Source organism: Lepidothrix coronata, unplaced genomic scaffold (genome assembly GCF_001604755.1).
Source record: "Lepidothrix coronata isolate B3197 unplaced genomic scaffold, Lepidothrix_coronata-1.0 Scaffold79, whole genome shotgun sequence".
Taxonomy (NCBI): domain Eukaryota; kingdom Metazoa; phylum Chordata; class Aves; order Passeriformes; family Pipridae; genus Lepidothrix; species Lepidothrix coronata.
The window spans coordinates 101,127-122,366 of NW_016690259.1; the positions used below are offsets into that span (position 1 = coordinate 101,127).

The following is a 21,240-nucleotide window of genomic DNA, read 5'->3' on the forward strand; positions in this document are numbered from 1 at the left end:
TCTCAACTCCTGTTCCCTGCTCTGGCATCATGCAGGATACGGAAGGGAAAACAATGGGGAGGGGAAAGCACTGCTGCCCTTTGCTCATCCCCCATAGAATCATCGAATAAACTGGGTTGGAAAAGACCTCCCAGATCATCAAGCCCAACCCTTGATCCAACACTGCCGTGGTTACTAGAGCATGGCCCGAAATGCCACATCCAGTCTCATCTTAAAAACCTCCAGGGACAGTGAATCCACCACCTCCCTGGGGGCCACCTCGCCTTTCAGCCTCGCAGCAGGGTGAGGGGGCAGGTTACCCACTGACCGGGATGTTGTATCTGGTGCGGTAGAGGGTCCTCATGGCCACGCTGGTCCCACACAGGCAGCACTCGTTCATGTCCCCGGCCACTTGGCAGGCGAGGCAGGGGAAGCAGAACATCCCACAGCAGCCTGGCAGGGGGAGAAACACAGCAGAGGGTGAGGATCTGCCTGCCCACTCAGAACTGGGAGAACCAGGCTACATGGCTGGAGCCATTGCACCACCAAGCCGAGCAGCAGGGGCAAGAGAAGTGTCTCTCAAGGGTGTGTGACTGACTGCAGCACACCCCTGATGAGGGTCAGGAGAGGGGACTTCCCACAGCACTCACAGACTCCGCAGTCTGAGCAGCAGTCCATCAGCCCCGTCTGCCAAATGCACCTCGAGGCAGCGGGCATGCCATACTGTGGCTGGATCGTCACAATCGTCTGCGAGGCCATTCCTAGATGCTCTTCTGAAAGAGACAGGTGGGGAACAGCAAACAGGTTACTTAGTGAAAAACCTGTGGTTGGTCTGAACCTCCAACCAAACTGTGGGCCGTCACCCTTCAGCAGGCTGCCTTTTGCTCAGCTCTCTTCGTGTTGCTGGCGGTGATAAAGCACAACCGTATCGGTGATAAAGCACAACCGTATCTTACCTGCATTTGTGTCCTTTCAATGCTTTTGCATTTTCTACCACTTTATCCAGCCTTCAAAACAGCACCAGGCCACTGGCACTCCCCACTCCACCCCAGAAAGGTTTCACTAGTGCTTAGACACAGCTCACTGATTTCCCTTGAGCCAAGCCAGGCTAGGCAGTGAACCCAAGCTAAAGGGAATGACTTGGGCATTTCAGTTGTTGAACTTGGCTTATTTTACACAAGATGGCTTTGGTATGGGGTCAAAGCATGTGGGAAGCACATGTGGTCTCACTTCCTCGTACCAAAGCCAGGCTCCATGAAAGAGATATACTATAGAAAACTCATATCTCCAGTTTCTTGTCATAGAGAGTCAAAAAGACAGAAACTCAAGGCTGTGTCCCAAGTCTAATGCCCTCTCCTTGCCTTCCTGTGGTTAAGCAAGAAAGTAAATCTTGAAAACCAGTAAGCCTCAGATCTAAAATAGTAATAATGATAATAATTATGGTAATGACAATAATAGTGGTGATAATGATGATAATAATAATAAGTACTCTTTCTGCTTCTATCTTCCTGCCCAAGTAAAAAAAGTGCAAAACTGTCTTAGATAACAATTCAAAGAAAGTTTGGCTTTGGGCCTAGGTTTTTCTAAATAAGATAAACTGCCTGCTCACATCTATTAAGACTTAAAAGAAGTCTTTTTTCTACAAATTCGGTTAGTTTGTTTTATCTCTTTATCTTATCAACAGCAGCTTGGCAAAGGCAGAACAGTGCTGGCTAATAAAGCTCTTCCCTGTGCAGTTTCTGAGCTCAAAAGCCGGAATAGAAACTGAAATTAAGTAGGAGGTGCTGGGGGAGGGGGAGTACTCTTCGCCCTTTGGATTAACCCATGCTTCTCCAGAAATCCCACTCCTGCCTTCACCTGGCAGCACAAGCCAGTCTGCAAGCCCGGTGTGAATCACAGAAATCACAGAAGGTCCTGAGTTGGAAGGAAATGCAGCTGGAGGCAGTACCAAGTGTGTCCAGAGGGAAATGTGAGCGTGTGATGCCTTCGAGAGCTTCCCTCTTCCCATCCACAGCCGTGCTACCAACAAGTGGTGAATCTCTCTACACTTTTACAAATGCACAGTATTCTGTATACGAATATTATTCACATATTTTCTCCTCTCTTAGCTGCAAACATGCAAACATCTCTCAGCCGTAAAAATTAAGACTGCAGCATGAAGCTGCTCTTGCCACCAATAGCATACCCCATTGAAGGGACAGCAAACACTCAGGGAGATCAGGCAGCAACCTATAGAAGCAATCAGTATCCAACCTCGTGGCAGGACAGCCCGGTTTAAACAGAGAGTAAAGTACCAGTCAGATTCCTTTAACACAGTTATACAATTCTGTCAGCAGGAGAAAGCAGCAAAGAAAAGGTAACTGCTACAGAATTCAGCTTTCATGCATAGCTTTTTAAAAGCCTCCCCCCTTCCCCAAGTAGCATTTGCAATATTGTTTGATTTAAATTATGTGCTAAGCAGGAAAAAAAAAATCCTTACTTTATTTACTATTATCCCACTTTCCCGGGCTATCAAGTTATTAACATTTCCATGCTTTAAGAGAACCAACCTTCTGATGAGCAGCCTCTGTAAGAGCACGCTTCTTTGCCAGCCGGGACCCTGCAGAAAGAGCTCTGGGGATGGTGAAACTAAACTTGCTCACACTTGGAGGTTTATTGGCAGCCAACAAAGTGTAGTGGGTGGGAGGTAACTTGAAGGGGGTGGTGTGGACATGTGCCCTGTTGTTAGGGTTACAGATTTAACAAGCCTGCAGAGCACAGGTTTCCTTTTCCCAGACTTAATTATTCGTCTTAAAAAAAATAAAAAAAGTTACATGTTTATTGTCTATTCTTTATTCCCTTAACTCTGCCTCCACGTTGTTGCTCTTCAGGGGAGAACAGCTCTGAATGATGTGCATTCATTGGGACAGGTATTTTTCCAACATTTTTCCACCCAGAAAAATTGTACTTCTCATATCCCAGACCAGACTAACAGCACCTCCGAGTCCTTCACTCTGAGCTCTTCCCTTTCCTTATGGAAAAAGCTTTGAACAAAGGAGTTGGTGCAGACCTGTTTGCTTTAACAGCCAGGCTTGGCAATGGTGGGTGGGCAGTGTGGTGGCAAAAGGGGCGGTGTCAGGGGGTTCTGGGTGATCGAAACCTCTCTGTGGAGCTCAGAACAGCCCCTGCCCCAGCCTGCTGATGCAGGAGACTAAACAGGGCACTCTCAGTCAAAACCAGCAGCAGCTAAACCCACCTGCACCAGGGGGCAGCTCGCCACAGGTCAGCACTCTGCGCCATGACCCTGACATGAGGGGAAGCCCCAGCCATCCTACTGCACTTCCATTCAGCCCCAGACAAGGAGGCAGCAGGGAGCAATGACACCTTTGATTTTAATCCTCTTCTCAATCTGCAGTGTGCTCCCTGCTCCTTCTCAGCAGATGCATTTGGGTTTCAATTTCTGACTTCGTAAATACACCCCACGTGGAGGCTTTCTAGAAAAATCAGGCTGATTCCCTAAGTGCTTGTCACAAGCCATGTAGCCCAGCCACTGTAAAATTAACTAAGTACTTACCATACACATATCAATTTCCCTCTTTGAGACTCTAATATTTACTGTTTGTTCACTAACATGCCCCAAATATCTAACCACTCAAGCCCTGTGCAAGTCACTGACAGTTTTGGATACACTTCCACCTTTTGTAGAGAATCTGTGGGACCAGGACAGCATTTTTTGTTTCCCAGCAGGATGCACAGAGTGTTCAGAGAGCCCAGAGAAGATCAAAGCAAGTGCTTGCTCAGGAGCAAGACAAGTTCAGTGCATCCCACAGGAAGTGCTGATGGCGTGTTCTCCTTCTCTCTTACCCTCAACAAGAGCAGGGAAAGGGGAAATTCAATTAAACTGCAATTTAGGAGCTTTGATAACACTCTGGGATTTATGGTGCTTTAAAGGAAACCTTTTAACAATAGTCCTGAGATAACAGTGAGCCGTGCCCTGGAATGCTTCCCTCAGCTTCCAACAGCTCCAAAGTTTAACTGGGGCTCTCCCTGCTTTACAATGGGGCTGCCTGGCTACCCCCTGGCTGAATCATAAATGATTCATTTCTTTTTCCAAAAACATTGCAAGAGGCTGTGGGAAGTGGGGTTTGCAAAAAGTTGTAGTTCCGAGAAGAGGGGATACGTGACATCCCACTGGCTCAAGCAAATACCAGCTGGCCTAGGAGAGGAGGGAAATGGGAAGCTGAAATGCACAGCCAGTATGGGAGATAACACATTTTAAAAAAGCACTCATCACCAACATTTTAAGGATTTTAATAGCTCATCCTCCATTCAGAACTGAGGTGACACTGACTGTCTGAGCAATCAAGCCCTGAAAATACTTTTCTTCCACAGAAAGGCCACCCACTCCTATATGCAATCCTGGTTCATCAAGTGTATCTGCTCTTTGTGACAATAAAAAGTCCATCATAAACACCTACCTCAGCTCATTCCCTTCATCTGGCATTTAAGTCAGACAAAAAACCCAGCAAAAATGTCAGCAGTGAAATCAAAATGTGAACTTCTAAAACTCACGGCAAGAGCACCACCCTTGCCCAGCTGGGCAGGAGGAGCTGTTGCCTCCTGTTGCAGCTGGTGTGGTTTCTGGCCGGAGCTCACCACAGGGCCCGACCAGGGCTCTGCCGCTGGCTCGTGGCTCCGATCCCCTTCATGTGTGGCTTCTCCAAGTCTGCAAAGTGGCTCTGCAAGGAGACAGATGGTCGGCTGCAAAGTGTGTATCTCTTAGCCACAGCAAGACAGCAAAAAGCAAAACATCTCAATAGCTAGGGAGAAAGGAAATGTGCTAACAAAACCAACCCTGTAAAGCCTTTTTCCAGGTGCTAAGAACAAAAGGCTCCAGAGAGATGTTATAGCATTGTCCAGTACCTAAAGGGGGCTACAAGAGAGATGAAAAGGGACTTTTTACAATGGCATGGAGTGATAGGACAAGGGGGAATGGCATTAAATGGGCAGAGGGTAAGTTTGGATTAGATGTTAGGAGGAAATTCTTTCCTATCGGGGTGGTGAGGCACTGACACAGGATGCCCAGAGAAGTTGTGCATACCCCACTCCTGAAAGTCTTCAAGGCCAGGTTGGATGGGGCTTTGAGCAATCTGGCCTAGTGGGAAGCATCCCTGCCCACAGCAGGGGGTTTGGAACTAGATGATCTTTAAAGTCCCTTCCAACCCAAACCATTCTGTGACAATTTCCAAGCAGACAATGGAAAAAATCAGCTGAAATTAATATTCATTAGTTTACTAGAGTAAATGCAATATCGATGAAGATAAAGGACCACAGATTAAAAAAAAACCCCACATTTTCTTAACACCTTTTTGCTTTCTCTGCAAAGAACAAAGTATGAATTATGCAGTCTACCATTGTATTTTACAGAGCAGTTGCAACCAGAAAATAGTTTATTCCATTTTAGGCCACTCACATAGAATCATAGAATCAACCAGGTTGGAAAGGACCTCTGAGATCATCAAGTCCAACACTTCATTTTTTTTCTTAATTTTTTTTTTTCTTTGGGGGGGAATCCAGTCTCCAGAAACATCCAGCCCGGGTTTTCCCCCATGCTGTACTCCAGAAAAATCCAGTCCGGGTTTTTCCCCATTCCGTACTCCGGCCAAAATCCAGCCCGGGTTTTGCCCCATTTCCTGCGGAAATCCATAAAATGGTTTGGATTAGAAGGGACCTTAAAGATCAACTGTTTCCTGCCATGGGCATTTTATTTGCTTTTTTTTTTTTTTCATTAACGATATAACGTGGAAAGGTTTGGGAGACGACACACACGCTGAAACACCAACACATTATGTCCCGGTGATGACAAGGGAGCCCGGTTTGCCACAGTCCCGGCCACGGGCCCTGCGCATGCGTGGGGCCCCGTCACGGCGCCCCGCCGGGGCCAAGATGGCGGCAGCGCTGCTGTCGCGGCTGTGCCGGGGCCCCGCCGGGCTCCGGGGCCCCGCCAGGCTCTGCGCTGCCCGCCCGCCCCTCGCCGCAGCCCCGCCGCCGCTGTTGCTGTCTCGCCGCCGCCCCTGCGAGCACCCGCGGCCGCGCAGCTTCTCGGCGGCCGAGCTGGTGCGCGCCGCGCCGGGCCCGCTGCAGCCCTACCTGCGGCTCATGCGGCTGCACCAGCCCGCCGGTGAGCGCGGGGAGGGCCGGGGCCCCCGTGCCCGCGGTGGCCTCCCGTTCATCCCCCGCTCACGCCACCCGCGGGTTTTGTCTCCCCGCAGGGACGTGGCTGCTGTACCTGCCATGCACCTGGAGCATCGGGCTGGCGGCCGATCCCGGCTGCCTCCCGGACTGGCACATGCTGTCCCTGTTCGGCGTGGGGGCCGTGCTCATGCGGGGCGCCGGCTGCACCATCAATGACATGTGGGATCGCGACTTTGACAGAAAGGTAGAGGGGCCCCCGAGGGCTTGCAGAGACGTGGGCAATGCTGGTTGATGCTGCCTCCCAGTACCTGAAGGGAACTTACGGGAAAGATGGGGCAAGATTATTTACAAGAGTGTGTAGCGGCAGGACAAGCGGAAATGGGTTCAAGTTGAAAGACAGTAGGTTTAGCTTAGATATAGGGAAGAAATTCTTTACTGTGAGGGTGATGAGGCACTGGAACAGGTTGCCCAAAGAAGTTGTGGACACCCCATCCCTGGAGGTGTTCAAGGCCAGATTGGATGGGGCTTTGAGCCACCTGGCCTGGTGGAAGGTGTCCCTGCCTATGGCAGGGGGGTTGGAACTAGGTGATCCTTAAAGGTCTCCTTCCAACCCAAACCATTCTGTGATTCAGTGAACCGAGCACATGTCCACTCATCTCCAGCATCACAGAATCACAGAACCATTAGGGTTGGAAGGGCCCTCAGAGATCATCAAGTCCAACACCCCTGCCAAGGCAGGGTCACATGGAGCAGATTACACAGGAACACGTCCAAGTGGGTTTGGAATGTTTCCATAGAGGAAGACTGCACTTGAACAGGTGCTATTTTAGTAGCTGGGGCTTTTTTAGCCAGGCACCAGGGATCTTGAAGGCACCGAAGTACGTGAACATCACCAGTGCTGCCTTGCTGAGTGCAATCATAGGGCTGCAGGTTCAGAATCTCCTCCATGTTTCTCTCTGACGTGCATGCAATTAATTTGTCTGCGTTTCCTCCTAAAATAGTAGAAATTATTTTGTATAACATTTCTCTCTAGGACTGTAATAAGTCATCTGGAGTACTTACCTCCAAATAGGATAAAACACATGCAGTTGTCAGCTGTTGGTAGTACTTAAGTTTATTTCTCAGCATTGTTTTGCCTGACAACAAAACAAGTAACACCTTTTTGCTGCACTAAGAATCACTTCCCCCCCCCCTTAATTTCAGGAGCAGTGTTTCCTTGTATTGTTAATTTCTTCATGAGAATGGCTATTTAGAGTATCATGCCCAACCCGGAGCCTATCCCCTTCTATTGTGTTGTATTTTTCTTTTATCATCTCCTTTTTGTTCAGGAGAAGGAAATAAGCAAAAGGCAGTGCCCAGTGTCAGGTGTTGAAAAGTATCTTGGTGATGTGTCACTGTTTGCTGGTCCTATTTTCTGTTCCTATATTGTTTCTCTGGTTTTGGGTTTTGGTGCTGGCAAGAGACAGAATAATGAGCCAATCCAGCACGTGGAGTTCTTACTACAGCACTGTTGTATTGTTGGGAAGGCAATGAGTCAGTACAGGCTTTGTGGCAGCTTTGGATGGTTCAGGCCTTAGAAGATACTAACAACTGCATGTGCTAAACATATTTGATGGGGGGGATGTGATTAGTATGAGGGAATTTTCAGTATAGTGACTTAATTTCTCCCTTATGTGGTGTGGTGAGATGTAAAGGTTTAAAAATTGCCTCCTTGGCTTTTTTTGATGTACCTTAAAAGCCTGCCTTGAACACAAGTGCGAGAAGCTGAGTCAACAGCAGGATGTTGGCTGGTGTTGGTGATAGTGGTTTGGGGGTTAGATTTTGTGTTATTTATTATTTGGTAAATGTTTTTTTTAAGTGAAATATCCCATCTCTGGTTGCAATGTGCAGTGGAATTGGTCACAGATATGTTAAGTGAATGTTTAATCTACAAAAGCATGTGCAAGACACTTCATACATACATAATATTCTGTAACAAGTTGGCTTTTGAACCTCTTCAAATAAACATTTTACATTATTTTCATCAACATGCACAATTTCACAGAATCACAGAACCGTTAGGGTTGGAAGGGACCTCTGGAGATCATCCAGTGCAACTCTCTTGCCAAGGCAGGCTCGCCTGGAGCAGGTTACATAGGAACACATCCAGGTGGGTTTGGAATGTCTCCAGAGAGGGAAACTCCACAGCCTCCCTGGGCAGCCTGTTGCAGGGCTCTGCCACCCTCAGTGTAAAAAAAGTTCTTCCTCATGTTGAGGTGAATTTCAGTCGTTTGGGTTTTTTTTGGAATTGTTGCCTTCGGCAAGTAACTCACCATTCATATAGTTTTAACTTTTTTCTGATATTTGTTTCTTTCTTCAGTTTGCCTTGTATGATTTATTATTCCAGACAGAGTTTTGGAACTCCTTGGTATCCCAACTAGGATTAAATTATTTGTCTTTTCATTGTTATTAGCCCTAGATCGATGGGACTGGATTCTGAAAATCCCATTAGAGAGAAACAAATGTAAAGAATAGAACTAGGGACCTTTCATTTCTCCCCAGAAAATAGAAAACAATTGTTTTAAATTGCCCATCAGTTACTCAAATGCAAATATTTGATGTTCTTTTCCCTGCTGCATTTACAGAATCCGTGCAGTAAAAGATTATTAAGGCCATACTTAATGGCCTTATTCATAATTCCAAACCAACTTAATTTAAAATTTAAACCTGCCAGGCTGTTTGGATGTAAATTGCTTTAGAGTATATATAAAAAAAATGTGATAACATCATCAATTTCAAGTATTTTCAGACATGTCTTTTCCCATAATTTCTGTTACATCAGCTTTACTGCTCACTCTTTCTCTCTCAGCTAGACCATTAACCCTTCTTCTAGCAGTGCTCTCAGTGTGTTTTTCCCATTCTTGGTTGAAAAACTCTCCAAATGCTACTGTGGTGGTAGGGAGGAGGAGTTGCCTTCCTGGAATCTGCTTACTTACCAGTATGAACCTCAATGGCCTCAGAGCAAAATCAATGCTGTCAGGCCATTACAAGACAGCCTTCTGAGATCATTAGGCAAAGCCTGACCTCAGTTCTGCCTGCACAGAAGTGCTTGGTGGTACATAACCATTAGCTATGGTTGTGTGTGCTTGAGGAGCTCTGCATCTTCATGAGATTTTACATGGTAGTCATATTAAAGCATTTAAGCACAGAAGTGCCGTTTGAAATCAGGATAGTTAGCTCACAACTTTTTAAGTCTGATTTTTTTTTTTCCCTAAGGTGATAAAATTCATGTGCAAGATGTCTGCAGTGTTTCTAATCAGCCTCGCTCCATACGAGTGGCACCTTAGTTCTGCACTAGTTTTTAAAGCCCTCATGCTTCGGTTATAGGCACTGCTGCTTAGAAATCCTTGATGTATTTCTGTGTTTTATCATTGAAGGAACCCATCTCATGCATTCTGTGACCTGTTTTTGCTTATTTTCACACTTACGTGCCAATAGTGTGACTTTTAGTTACAAAAGATAGTTTGGAATATGTTATGTTGGAAGGGGCTCTGAGCAATCCGGTCTAGTGGAAGGTTCCCTGCTTGGAACTAGATGATCTTTTAGACCCCTTCCAATCCAAACCGTTCTGTGATTCTGTGTTGGATCTGGTGTTAACATAATTTCCGTTTTTCAGGTTGCAAGGACAGCAAGTAGACCCCTGGCAGCTGGAGATATCTCCACTTTTCAGTCCTTTGTTTTTCTCGGGGGGCAGCTTAGCTTGGCACTCTGTGTGCTTCTGTGTCTGAATTACTACAGGTGACGTATGAGTGATCTTTTGTTTTTTAAAATTTGAATCTGAGTCCAGAGTTAAGCACAGAGATTTTCAGCAGAAAAAGTGTTGGGGGCGGAGGGAGGGGGTTATCAGTAATGGATTGTATTTTAAAGTAAAATAATTAGTTCAGTACTATGTACAGCTCCCATAATGCTGCACTACATCTAGTGATCTTCAGCCTGGCAAACAATAATCCTCTTGGTACTTTTTACAGTATCGTTCTGGGAGCAGCCTCTTTGTCTCTTGTGGTCACCTACCCTCTGATGAAGAGAATAACATATTGGCCACAGCTGGTTTTGGGTGAGCTGGAAATATTTTTACTATTTTTTCTTCAGATGCAGTTTTTCGGATGTTTTACAAATTAGTATTCATACTTTTGCAATCTGATTTTTTATAACTCTATATCAAAATAGAAATACCTTATAGACAAAACTCCGTTGTATGAGAAGCTTAATTTATAACATGCATGAGTTGATGTGTGGGTTTGGGGTTTTTTGGTTAGAAATCAATTCTTTGTTTTGATGGAGTGATAGGAGGAAGAAAGGGAGTGAGAAAATAAATATTTGTCATTTGGGAATGAGATTTAGTTTTGAGGTTATCTCAAAACCTTTCTTAAATAGAAGTTTGTCCTGCATTTCAGTCTTCATCCTCTAAAATAACTCCAGTACAGATTCTGATGATGCTTGTATTTCAGGCTGAGCTACTGAAACATATCTATGTATACTGTCTTTCACATTCCAGCTGTCTTCAGAGGGTGTCTTTACCAAAATTGTCATTTTTAGCCTTAAAGGACCACAGTTGGCTGCCGTGTAGTGTTTTGCAGTCAGTTATGCTGATATCTTTTGTTATACTGACATTTAGGCATTTTAACTTTAGTCCTGTTGTTTGAGTATACTGGAATACTTCTGTGCAAATGTTTCCCTACACTAATGAAGTCAAATTTAAATTAGGGAAAAATGTGTGACATGTGTATTTTTCCTTGTATATCCAGAGTATTTAATGCCAAATTAATTATATTTATTACTTGCCTGAAAATAAGTGATAGAAAAATAGAGATCCTGGTATTGTACAAAAAGGTACAATATTATTGAACAAATAATATTTCATTATGTGCATTCTTGTAACTTTTTTCTCTTTCTTTTAACTCTTTGTGTTTTTAGGACTTACATTTAACTGGGGAGCCCTTCTTGGCTGGTCTGCCATCAAAGGGTCATGTGAGTGGTCCGTGTGTTTGCCCTTGTACTTGTCTGGAGTCCTGTGGACACTGATATACGATACCATTTATGCACATCAGGTAGAGTAACACTGAGAAATTTCAGATCTCTGTGGTCAAATACACAAGTCTGTGTGTTTAATTACAACATTGTTGTCAAAGAGCAGAACTAACATGTGGCAGTTCTTCAGCCTCAGCTGAGCTAAAACAGCACCAAAGAAGTCCCAGCTCTTTGGTGTTTCATTGTTGTTTGCAAATGTTTTATTTATCAGATAGAAAGATGGAAGTAAAATATCCTTTGCACTCTTATGCATTTGCATTGTGTAAACAAATTTGATGTTGGTATTAGCTCTTGGCTGCTAAAGCAGCTCTAAGACCAGCCTTCTAATTTAAATTTTAATGTAGAGGCCTACAAATGTACTTAAATTGGATTCCTAGTAAGAAGCATTGGGAATTTAAGCAAAGCCTCTCTTTTTATTTTCATTATGAAGCGACACTGAATTGCGGATTTTTTTTTTGCTAAACCATCCTTTCGTTCTAGGATAAGAAGGACGACATCATGATTGGAGTGAAATCAACTGCATTACAGTTCAAGGAGGATACAAAACAGTGGCTCAGTGGCTTCAGCCTTGCCATGCTCCTGAGTCTGTGCGTGGCAGGGATGAACTGTAACCAGACGTTGCCGTATTACTCAGCCGTGGCTGCTGTAGGGGCTCACCTAGCACACCAGGTTTGATGGATTTATTCATACTTTTTCCATGGGGAAGTTCTTAATAAGAAATCAGAGCACTTTTCAACCCACATCTATTCACCATTTACTTGAAAAAAAAACAGTTCCTATAAAGAGGACCGAAATCTTCTGACCATAAGCTTGCTTCTCTTAAGTACCTTTTGCAGACCTTTTGTTTCAAGAGACCTTCAGTCCACAGATTGTGGAGCACTGTGTTTCAGTCTGCTCCTAACCAAAAGAGGTGCCTCATGTTAAGTTGTGATCTCAAGATGTTTTTTGTCTCACTCCCAGTAGCAGCTGCTGCTAGAATCCACCTCAATATCCTGCAAGATAAAAAAATTTACTATTCTGATACAGCTGTTATGATAGCAGATGTTAGTATCATAATTTTGTGGTAATTGACAGTTCTAATTCACAGTTCTTCTTCTAGCAGAGAACAATCTGATTCAGTCTTGCAGTTGCATTAGTTCAGAAGTTTTAGTGAATAACAGAAAGAAAGAAATTGGCTTTGTCAGTAAAGGAAGCGGATAGGATCTTGCTACCATGTTCTTTCTGAATCCTAACAACTGCATTGCACAGTTTTGTAGTAACAAATCAGCCTACACAAAAATCAGTTGTTGGTCTTGATGGCAGTGAGTGATGGCAGAGGTTTGTGTATTGCAACTATTGAAAGCATTGGCCGTTTGAGAAGTCTGTGGTTAATGTGGACTTTGTAAAGCACATTAGTCTTATGTTACATTTTTATGGGTGGAGCTCAGCTCATGCAGGTAATGGATATTAAACACACCTCTGAGTAAGAGAATTCCTGTGGTGATGTAGTCTGGCACTCAGCCACTGCTTTCACAGTGATTGTGCTTGGAAATCTATGAGGGAAAGAATACTATGTCAGCTGCATGACCATTTACATTTTGAATTGTCAGAGAGGCTTCACACTGTAGTTTTGGCTGAAATGAAAATCACTTTGCTGCAGGGAGGATTTTTATAAGTGAGGATGCGGAGCTATTGAATGTAACTGATGGAGAATGCATGACTCTGTGGACTGCCAAAGTCACAAGAGCAGCACTGTTCTGTGTACCACAGAGTAGCTTCTTTTTGAGGGATTATTTTAGTATTAATCTTGCTTAAACATTCTCATGCTTATCTTCTTGTTCAGGGCTTCTGATCGTGTGCTTAATGGAGTTTAGAAAGCTGAGTAAGCTGCTTGAGGGCTAGGTTTTCCTTAATTCACTGAATTTTTGCACGAGACAGAGGGATTTGGGTCACGATGATGATGACAAATTATATCCCTCTCAAGCCGTTCACTGATCGAAACATGACATCTTTTACTTTCTTTGTGTTTCTGAAAGTATTTCTCATGGCTTGGCTGCCATTGCGTTTTATTTGTCACTTCAGTGTTTCAAGTTCACAGTGTTTGAGGGGCTAACAGGTTTTAAAGGGTGTGGATAACATGACTTTGAAGCTTGTGAACAATGTTTCTGTTTATTTGATCAGGACCCAGCCCTGTTTTCTCTGTACACCCACAAATGGCAGAGAAACTCATTTCCTGGAGAAGGTTTCACTTCTTTTACTTGAATATGTTCTAACTTTTTCAAAGGCTGAATTGCAAGGTTTGAGGTTTTAGGGGGTACTTTTCCATTAATCCTTTCACTCATTTTGCTTAATATTTCCTCTTGTCATCATTCTCAAGACATTTGCACCAAATTTTGGTTTTGGGAATATTTTTCAGTAACTTTGCTCTTGCTATTCCTTGTGGTTTTTTTTTACCTTTAGCTGTGACTCACAGCAAACAGCTGCTCTGTTGGGTAAGCCAAGCCTTGGTTCTAGCTGCTGTTTCAGGTGTCCTGGTTCTTGTTTGCAAAGGAATTGAATGGACATGACTAAGAGCAACTGGACTGAACCAACTGTGTGTGACAAGGCAGGGCCTGGCACTTTCCTGTGCTTTCCATCTAGCCTGGTTAACTTCTGGCTCTCCAGTTCCTTGCTTCTTCTGAAACATGGGACAACACCTTGCAGCAGGGATTGAAAGATGTCAGCATGTTCTGGGGGGTTTATCTTTAATTAAAGTTCCCACTGAAGGATTAGGTGACTACCTACAAAGGAAGATCTCAAAAAGACTTATTGACATGCCCAGATATTTTCACACTTTTAAATATCAAACTGGACACACCAGTAACCAGGCTGTTTATATATTCTTTCATTGAGATGGTCTGGGAATCATGTTCATATGTGATCCTTGGCTTTTCTGCTGTATGTTGAATAAATCTGTCAAACATAGACGCCAGTTATGCAAAAACTCTTTTTTAAGCACAGAGTATACCTGTTTCTTGTGGAGGTAAGGGTAGACTTTAGAATTTAAGAATAATTTTTTGAAGTTGCATACCTTTTTGTGTCATTTTGTGATGTATCCAATATTTAAGTGTCTGTAGAATAATAATCCTGTAATGTTTTACTGTGCTTTTGCAGATTTACACTTTGGACATAGACAAGCCTGAAGACTGTTGGAAGAAATTTGCTTCAAATCGTACTGTAGGAATTCTGCTCTTTACAGGGATTGTGCTTGGAAATTTGTGGAAACAAAAGGACTTAAAAATGTAGAAGAGCCTTTAGAAAACAGATAGTTGAAATTATTATAAATACTCATATTTTAGTCCTGCTAAAATGTAAGTACTGTAAGAAGGAAAAAACTTTTAATATAAATATAGCTGCTTTATACTGTTTATTTATAAAAGCTGGTGAAAACATTCTTGTTTCTAAAATCATGCGGTTGAGATGATCCTACAATGCAAGTTTTGATTATCTGTAAATAACTTCAATCTCTGTAGAAGCTTCAGTAAGTGAAGCTGCTCTGCTGGTCCTGTGTGGTGTCAAGAGCTTGTGTCAAGCTCTGAAGACCGATTGCAAGATTTTATAGAAAACGTATGTCTCTTAGTGATGGCACGGGCAAAAATGCAAAATTATTTCAGGATGTAAATAAAATCTGCCTGTACATGTTTGATGGTCCGGTTTATTACAAGAATAATTCTCAGTTTGAGTTGGAGCTTGCTGCATGAAAGAATTGCAATAACTGTTTTCATCCTGAGATGTCTAAAAGCAGTCAGGACTTTTGAGTGTGTGAGGTTCATAATAAGTCAATAGAGAAGTATTTAGGATTGTCTTTTGCTCTTGCTGTGGTTGCTGACAGTGGGTGCTTCTCATGTGAAAAGAACAGGCTTCTGTGAAGTTGCCTGCACAGAGTGGGCTGAGCTTGTTTGTCAAGAGTGACTTGAACACAGACTACTGACTTTGAACAAAAACAGAGTAGCCCAGAACTATTGCCAAGTGTCCATGACTGCTGGCTGACCCTGAGCTACAAATTTGTCATGCTACGTGTTGTCATACTTCTATTTTTTAATTCCGCTTGTTTTGACTTAGGCCTACTGGTTTTATTTGTAGTCTTACAGGAAGAACTTGTTTCTAGGAGGATGCCTAGAAACAATAAAAATAGCAAGTGCAGGCTAACAGTTACATTGCTTAAAACTGTTCACGTTTTCAACTGGCTTATGCTCTCCCCATTCCGCGATGTACGCGGTGTTTAACCTTGTCTTTGACTCCTGGTGTTAAAGAGCTTGTATGACGTGTTGTGAAGACAATTTCTGTGGAAGGAGGAGCAGGCACAGCTGTTCCGGGATAAGGATACAGTGGAGCTTACCTGAGTTTCCATGCTGGTTGGCAGCGCAAGCACACTTTTCTCCATGGGTGACTGTGTATGCCTGCATGTGGGGCTGTGGTTTGGTGATACAGAAGGTTTGGTTGCCAAGCTCATTATGGTATCCCAACCACCTTTCCTGATGTCTGCTCTCCTCTTTGAGTGGTAGGGCACAACTTTTGTGTGTAGTCACAGCAATAACAAGGCTCAGTACTGCTCTGGCTCCAAAGATGGAAATGATATTTTTAAGGTTTTTTTAAACCAGTATTTCTGAGAGACCTTGCAGTCCAGAGCCATGTGTCCAGGGTTTGCTAAGGGTAATTTTGCATTGCCAGTGATGGTGAACAGGCGAAGCAGCTCTTGGTGCAGGAAAAAGAAAGCATCTAATGAGTCAATGGCTTTGGTCACAGAAGTTCCTTTTTGGGGCTGGAACTGCCAGTTCTGAACACTTCATTTTAATGTACATCCTGTAAAGTTGCTTTTTCTTTTACTATTTGCATCAGTGACGTCAAATACATTTTAAGCAAATCAGAAATAGTAGATTTTTCAGCCTGACTGCATGTAAGATAGAAATACATGAAAATATTAGGAAGTGTGACTGCTTTTAGGGCATCCTCAATCCTTACACAGAAATTGTTCTTAAATAAGTTTTATAAATTTGGAGTGGAGGAAGCATTAAGTTAAAAAACAAAAAGACAGTTTAAAAATACTATGTTTCTAAACAATTATGTGACAAAGTTGCATTTTGTAGAGGGAGAATTGGATGCATCCAACTCCCCGTTGAACTTTGTTTATAAACTATTTACTAGTAATTAAAAAGTCTTGTGATGTAGTTAGGATGGATCAGTTTCTTAATACTACTTAGTATCATCTCAAAGAGGTGGCAAAAGTTATTCATCCATTTTTAATACATTGCAGTGTCTTTGAGTAGCTCAGATTTGGGAAGAGCTCCCATTTTGTAGTGCCTTTGAACCTACTGGTGTCCTTCGTTCGATGATGGCTTGTCACAAGCATTTGTCTTGTAATGAGAGGAAGAAGAAGGTGTAGCTAAACAGAGTAAAAATCGAAGTTCCAAAACAGTCCTCATGTCCTAAACTTGAAAATAATTTCATGTTTTCTCTGGGAGTTTTCCAAGTTCATCTCAAAATGCATTTTACGAAGATAACCTATAACTGTGTTTTAGGTTAATTGCCTGAAAAACTAAGGAAGGTTGAGGTTCTAGGCTGTATAGTACTGAGGATGTTATTTGTGTGAGCATTTTATGATTAATACACAGAAATAAGAAGTAATTTTTCAAGTGCAAAACAAAAAAAGCTGAGCTACTTCCTGAGTAAAACCCTGTTTGGCAGGTGTAGGTGCATCTTCTCCTTTCATTCCCAAGCCATTCTATTTCTAATCTTCACAAGGACACTCTCTGCTGTATTTAGATACAGTCTACTAAAAAGTTCTCAAGTAGACCTGTCTCTAAGCATCAGCTTTATTATTAGGTAGTGTGCTTTTGCATAAATAAACACTGTCCTCTGGAAGTTTCTCCTCCACTGTCAAACCTTGCCTTTCTTGTTATCTTCCTTTTCCAAACGTTCCTCCACAGGATATTGAGATGATAAATGCTTTTGCAGGCAGCAGGAAGGTCAAATGTGCCTGGCAAAGGCCTACTGAAACACTTCCAGTTCCTTTGTGGACCAGAAAACGGGGTAACTAACATGAACCTTTGCCTGCGCGTGCTCCCATTGTACTTCATAGAAAGGTGTATCAAAGCAAGAACAGCTCTTTGTCCAGGATTAGCCCTACAAAAGTAGGGTGCTGGTTCCTGCAGGGATGCAGGGAGAGGTTGCCAAAGCATCCCTTCATGGTGGGGCTGGATCTTTTCCTTAGGAGCCCACTTAACACAGTGGCACATGAGAGATTTCACGCTCACCTTTGACAAGGGAGGGACTCTCCATAGGGTCAGCCAAGGCAAACTGTGCCTGGATTTTGCTATTTGTGTGTTTCTTGGTAAATATGGAGGTGGTGATGCAAGGGGGCCAGATTTTTCCCTCCGTTTGAAAGTATTTGCTGCAGGTACTTGGCTCCGGAGCTGCGGGGAGCAAACAGCTTGAGCCAGAGCACACAGGCCAGCCAGTCTGGCTGGCAGGAGCTCAGCCCCAGGGGCCACCAGGGCAGCAGGTCAGGCGTGTTGCCAGCCACTGGTAACGTGGCTTGGCATTGAACAAAGGACACCAGTTGGTTCAAAGGCACTACAGAATGTGAGCTCTTCCCAAATCTGAGCTACTTAAAGTCATATCACATAATTGTTCAGAAACTTACTATTTTTCATTTTTAATAAAAAGGGGGTTTGACTAGGTCAGAAAGGTGTGACTGTGTGGAAAGATCAGAGCATCCTCTGGGTGACTAAAAAGCCAGCTGAAAATTAAGGTACCACATCACCTGCACCAGCACGACACTGTGATTAGCTGGTATTCAAGAGAGACACTGAAAGCACAACTGTTGTGATGAGGGACTGGTGTGGTAAGCAAAATGTAGAGAATGTATTTTGTGGGCACTTGGTTATTTCCTTTTGGCAAAAGCTGGGAGAGGGCCATTAGTTTATTTCGAAACACTTCGCAGTACAAATACCGTGAAGACAAGCTCTGTTGAAGCTTCAAAACAAAGCAGACAAGAAAAAATGGGGACATTAACTGGCCATGGATAATGTGAAGTTTAGGTACTAGCTGAAGGCTCCTGGTGTACTGGAGAGGTGAGTTTCCTGCAGTGCCTCCCTGTAGTTTGTGGTAGAGGCAAAAGGCCAGAGCAAATTTTAACGGAGTGTGCTACATGCAGTACCAGAATTACAAAGAAAATCACAAAAGAAACAATTTGTTTTACAGTACTTCTCTTTTCCTGTCACTTCCAGGCAGCTGTACATATGTGATTTTGTCTGAACAGAGCAGAAAGGTCTAGTACAATTAAACCAAAACGAAACCGACAACAAAAACAGTATTCAATGCCAAGTTCAAAACTTCTAAAAATACAGCTTTAATTTCTGGAAGAGGGACTGTAAATCCACATCCTAATGAAAAACAAACGAAACCCACTCCCAAATGCTTACATCAGCAGAACACAGTTCCTCTAAATTGCAGAGCTTGGCTATGGCAGGTGGAGTAATAAGGAAATACAGCTAATATAAAGAAGTTGCTTCAACTGCGTAAAGAACAGAACCAAGCCTGTAACAAGCTGTGAGGGCAGTGGGGAAAGCAATGCCCATTCCGCAGGACCTTGGGGTTTTTTCCTAGACTGACATGAAAGCATTTGGAACCTTCAGCTCTGAATGAAAAGTATCTCGCTCTCAACAAGTCTCTGAAAGGAGGTTGTAGGCAGGTGGGAGTTGGTCTCATCTCCCGGGTAACAAGTGACAGGAGAGAAAATGGTCTCAAGCTGTACCTGGTGAAGTTTAGATTTGATATTAGAAGAAACTCCTTCACTGAAATGGTGGTTAGGCATTGAAACAGGCTGTTCAAGGAAGCGGTGGAATCACCACCCCTGGAAGTATTCAAAAGGTGTGAGGATGTGGCACTTTAGGACGTGGTTTAGTGGTGAACATGGCCGTGCTGGGTTAGAGGTTGGATTCCGTAATCTTAGGGATCTTTTCCAACCTTAATGATTCTATGATTCTATATAGAAGGGAAATAATTTTACCTCCAGCTTAACTTTGCAAGCAGCAGCACGTACATAGCATCAGGGGAGTGTTTTGAGGAGAAGCTTCAACAGCATTAGGTGGCTGCTTAATAGAAAAACCTGCATGCATTTTGTGTTGCCTCTCATGTGGCAGCATGGCCAAATATTTATCAAACGGATTTTCCAGCTTCATCAGAGCTTATTTTCCCCCAAAAGCTGTCATGTTATTAACTGCTTTTTCAGGGGATATATATATAAATGGCAATAAAAGTACTTGAGAGAAAATAGAGGAAAGCACAGATTTTAAGTGCATTACAGTTGTGCTTTACTTAAGGGACCTTGAATTTATTTGCTCAGAGATGACATGATCCTTTATGCCCCCCTACTTCCGCGTGCATGACACTGCACAGTGGGTGCAATAAGGCAGTAAATGACACTGCACAGTGGGTGCACTAAGGCAATAAATGAAAGGTTTGGCAGTCCACTGGAAAGAATTGTGCTGACTGTGTCTGTCAGGTGAGGGGGTGGGGGTTCCCTGCCTCCTTCCTCCTTAGGAGGAAGACGCAGGGCAGAAAGCCGAGGCTGTGTAAGCACAGGTTGTCCATGGAGCTGAAGGGGCTGAGGTTGCTCTTGGCTTGGCAAAGGACAGGCTGAAGGTCTGGTGCTGCAGAGCAAGGATGTATCACTCATAGTGGGCACAAAGAATGCAGATTTTATAGTCCACAGAGACATCTGGCAGAAATCCTAAGATGAGGAAGAAACTAACTGAGCCAACTCATTTCAACTGTGCTGAAACTGCTGCTGAAAGATTTCTTGGGGAGTTCAGTGTCCCTGTAGAGGATAACTTCTTTTTTATTCCACACTTCCTTCAGCTTGAACGACTGACACACTGACAAAAAAACCAAGGGAAACCATTTTGAACTTTCATTTCCAAAGATGTTGACTGCCAGGAGGAAGTGAAAAATGGACGTGATGGAGAAGAGACTTCCATGTTTTGCCATTTACTGTCTTAGTGAGCACTACTTTACAATAAAATGACTTGCACAAGACAATAAAAGAAATAGTTGCTCAACTGTGATGATGTGTAATTAATACTATCTTTGTGACCTTGGCTCCATTTCACATTGACAAGGCCAATTGCGGGCTTTATTCAGGTACAGACAAGTGCCTGAGGTGTGTTTGAACACTGATTCCTGGCAACAGATGTCCACAGTCTCTCTGCCTGTTGTGTCCACAGGAACACCGATACTCTGATTTTCACCATGTGGGTGCTCCTCCACAGACACTGTTTTTGGGGGGTTTTCTGGGTGTGTGTGATGTGGCAAGCAAACCCTGGACTGTCTACAGAAAACTTTTAAGGAGCTCATGAAAATAAAGCAAAAAAGTTAACTTACTGCTGCTAGATTTATATTCATAATAAAGTAGCCTGGCCCTTCCTTGAAAAATATTCTAGGGAATAGCTCATTTCAGACTTCAGAAAATCACCAAAAGCTATTAAGACCTCACTGTCTTGTTTGGCTCAAATCTGAGTTGATGGTCAAATTGCTCCTGACTCTAAGGAGATTATCAGTTTCCTTATTTTCACGTAGAACAAATATACAAAAGTACAAATGTACAAAAGTCTTATGGTGCAACTTACTCCAGCTTCCAGGAAGTAAAACCTACAGTAAATCCAAGGCGAGGAATCCGACCTCCAGAGTCAAAAATGCAAAAGTAAATTGGAATGTGTGTGAGATATAATAATTGTCCGTGTTCTCAGATAAGTATACACACACACACATATTCAAGGTTTGCAACATTCATAGAGGAAAAAAAGCCTCAGAGATAAGGTACCTGTGGGGCAGGCATTGCTGCTGCAGATGGGCCCTGTGAGGGTGATGTTTGCTTCTGTTTCAGACCGTACCTGTCTTGGTGTGCTGGGATCCAGCATCTTTTCAGTCTCCTTCGCTTACCTCCCTCCTGCTTTGTTTGTGTAGAGCTAACGGCTGCTATCAGCTAAATATACAACACTT

At 43.3% G+C, this 21,240-nt stretch overlaps 2 protein-coding genes across 3 annotated transcripts; one reads left to right on the forward strand and one right to left on the reverse strand.

Moving 5' to 3' along the window:
* Positions 1-20: 20 nt before the first annotated feature.
* PLAC8 (placenta specific 8) lies at positions 21-3,258 on the reverse strand. Its single transcript, XM_017820077.1, has 4 exons — positions 3,215-3,258; positions 2,529-2,590; positions 630-749; positions 21-432 (listed from the first exon to the last, which is right to left on the reverse strand). The coding sequence occupies exons 1-4, from the start codon at positions 3,256-3,258 to the stop codon at positions 296-298; spliced, it is 363 nt and encodes a 120-aa protein (XP_017675566.1). The 3' UTR covers positions 21-295.
* Positions 3,259-6,045: 2,787 nt separating this feature from the next.
* On the forward strand, positions 6,046-20,122 carry COQ2 (coenzyme Q2, polyprenyltransferase). 2 transcript variants are annotated; one of them, XR_001875682.1, is made up of 8 exons: positions 6,046-6,139; positions 6,231-6,397; positions 9,809-9,930; positions 10,161-10,246; positions 11,107-11,240; positions 11,701-11,889; positions 14,353-14,549; positions 20,101-20,122. XR_001875682.1 is itself a non-coding variant. In XM_017820169.1 (7 exons), the coding sequence occupies exons 1-7, from the start codon at positions 6,118-6,120 to the stop codon at positions 14,482-14,484; spliced, it is 852 nt and encodes a 283-aa protein (XP_017675658.1). In that variant the 5' UTR covers positions 6,046-6,117; the 3' UTR covers positions 14,485-16,102. The 2 variants fall into 2 exon arrangements, 1 of the variants encoding a protein (XP_017675658.1); XM_017820169.1 differs by lacking the exon at positions 20,101-20,122 and having other exon boundaries at positions 14,353-16,102.
* The last annotated feature ends 1,118 nt before the right edge of the window (positions 20,123-21,240 follow it).

What these genes read in the sequence shown, in the direction of transcription:
- PLAC8 (XM_017820077.1), bottom strand. Translation starts at nt 3,258, where the DNA reads ATGGCGCAGAGTGCTGACCTGTGGCGAGCTGCCCCCTGGTGCAG. An exon ending in CGAGCTGCCCCCTGGTGCAG is followed by an intron (nt 2,591 to 3,214) that starts GTGGGTTTAGCT and finishes CCATCCCCAGAG; the next exon opens with CTCTTTCTGCAGGGTCCCGG. An exon ending in CTGCTCAGACTGCGGAGTCT is followed by an intron (nt 433 to 629) that starts GTGAGTGCTGTG and finishes TCCCCCTGCCAG; the next exon opens with GCTGCTGTGGGATGTTCTGC.
- COQ2 (XM_017820169.1), top strand. Translation starts at nt 6,118, where the DNA reads ATGCGGCTGCACCAGCCCGCCG. An exon ending in GCGGCTGCACCAGCCCGCCG is followed by an intron (nt 6,140 to 6,230) that starts GTGAGCGCGGGG and finishes GTCTCCCCGCAG; the next exon opens with GGACGTGGCTGCTGTACCTG. An exon ending in ATACCATTTATGCACATCAG is followed by an intron (nt 11,241 to 11,700) that starts GTAGAGTAACAC and finishes CTTTCGTTCTAG; the next exon opens with GATAAGAAGGACGACATCAT.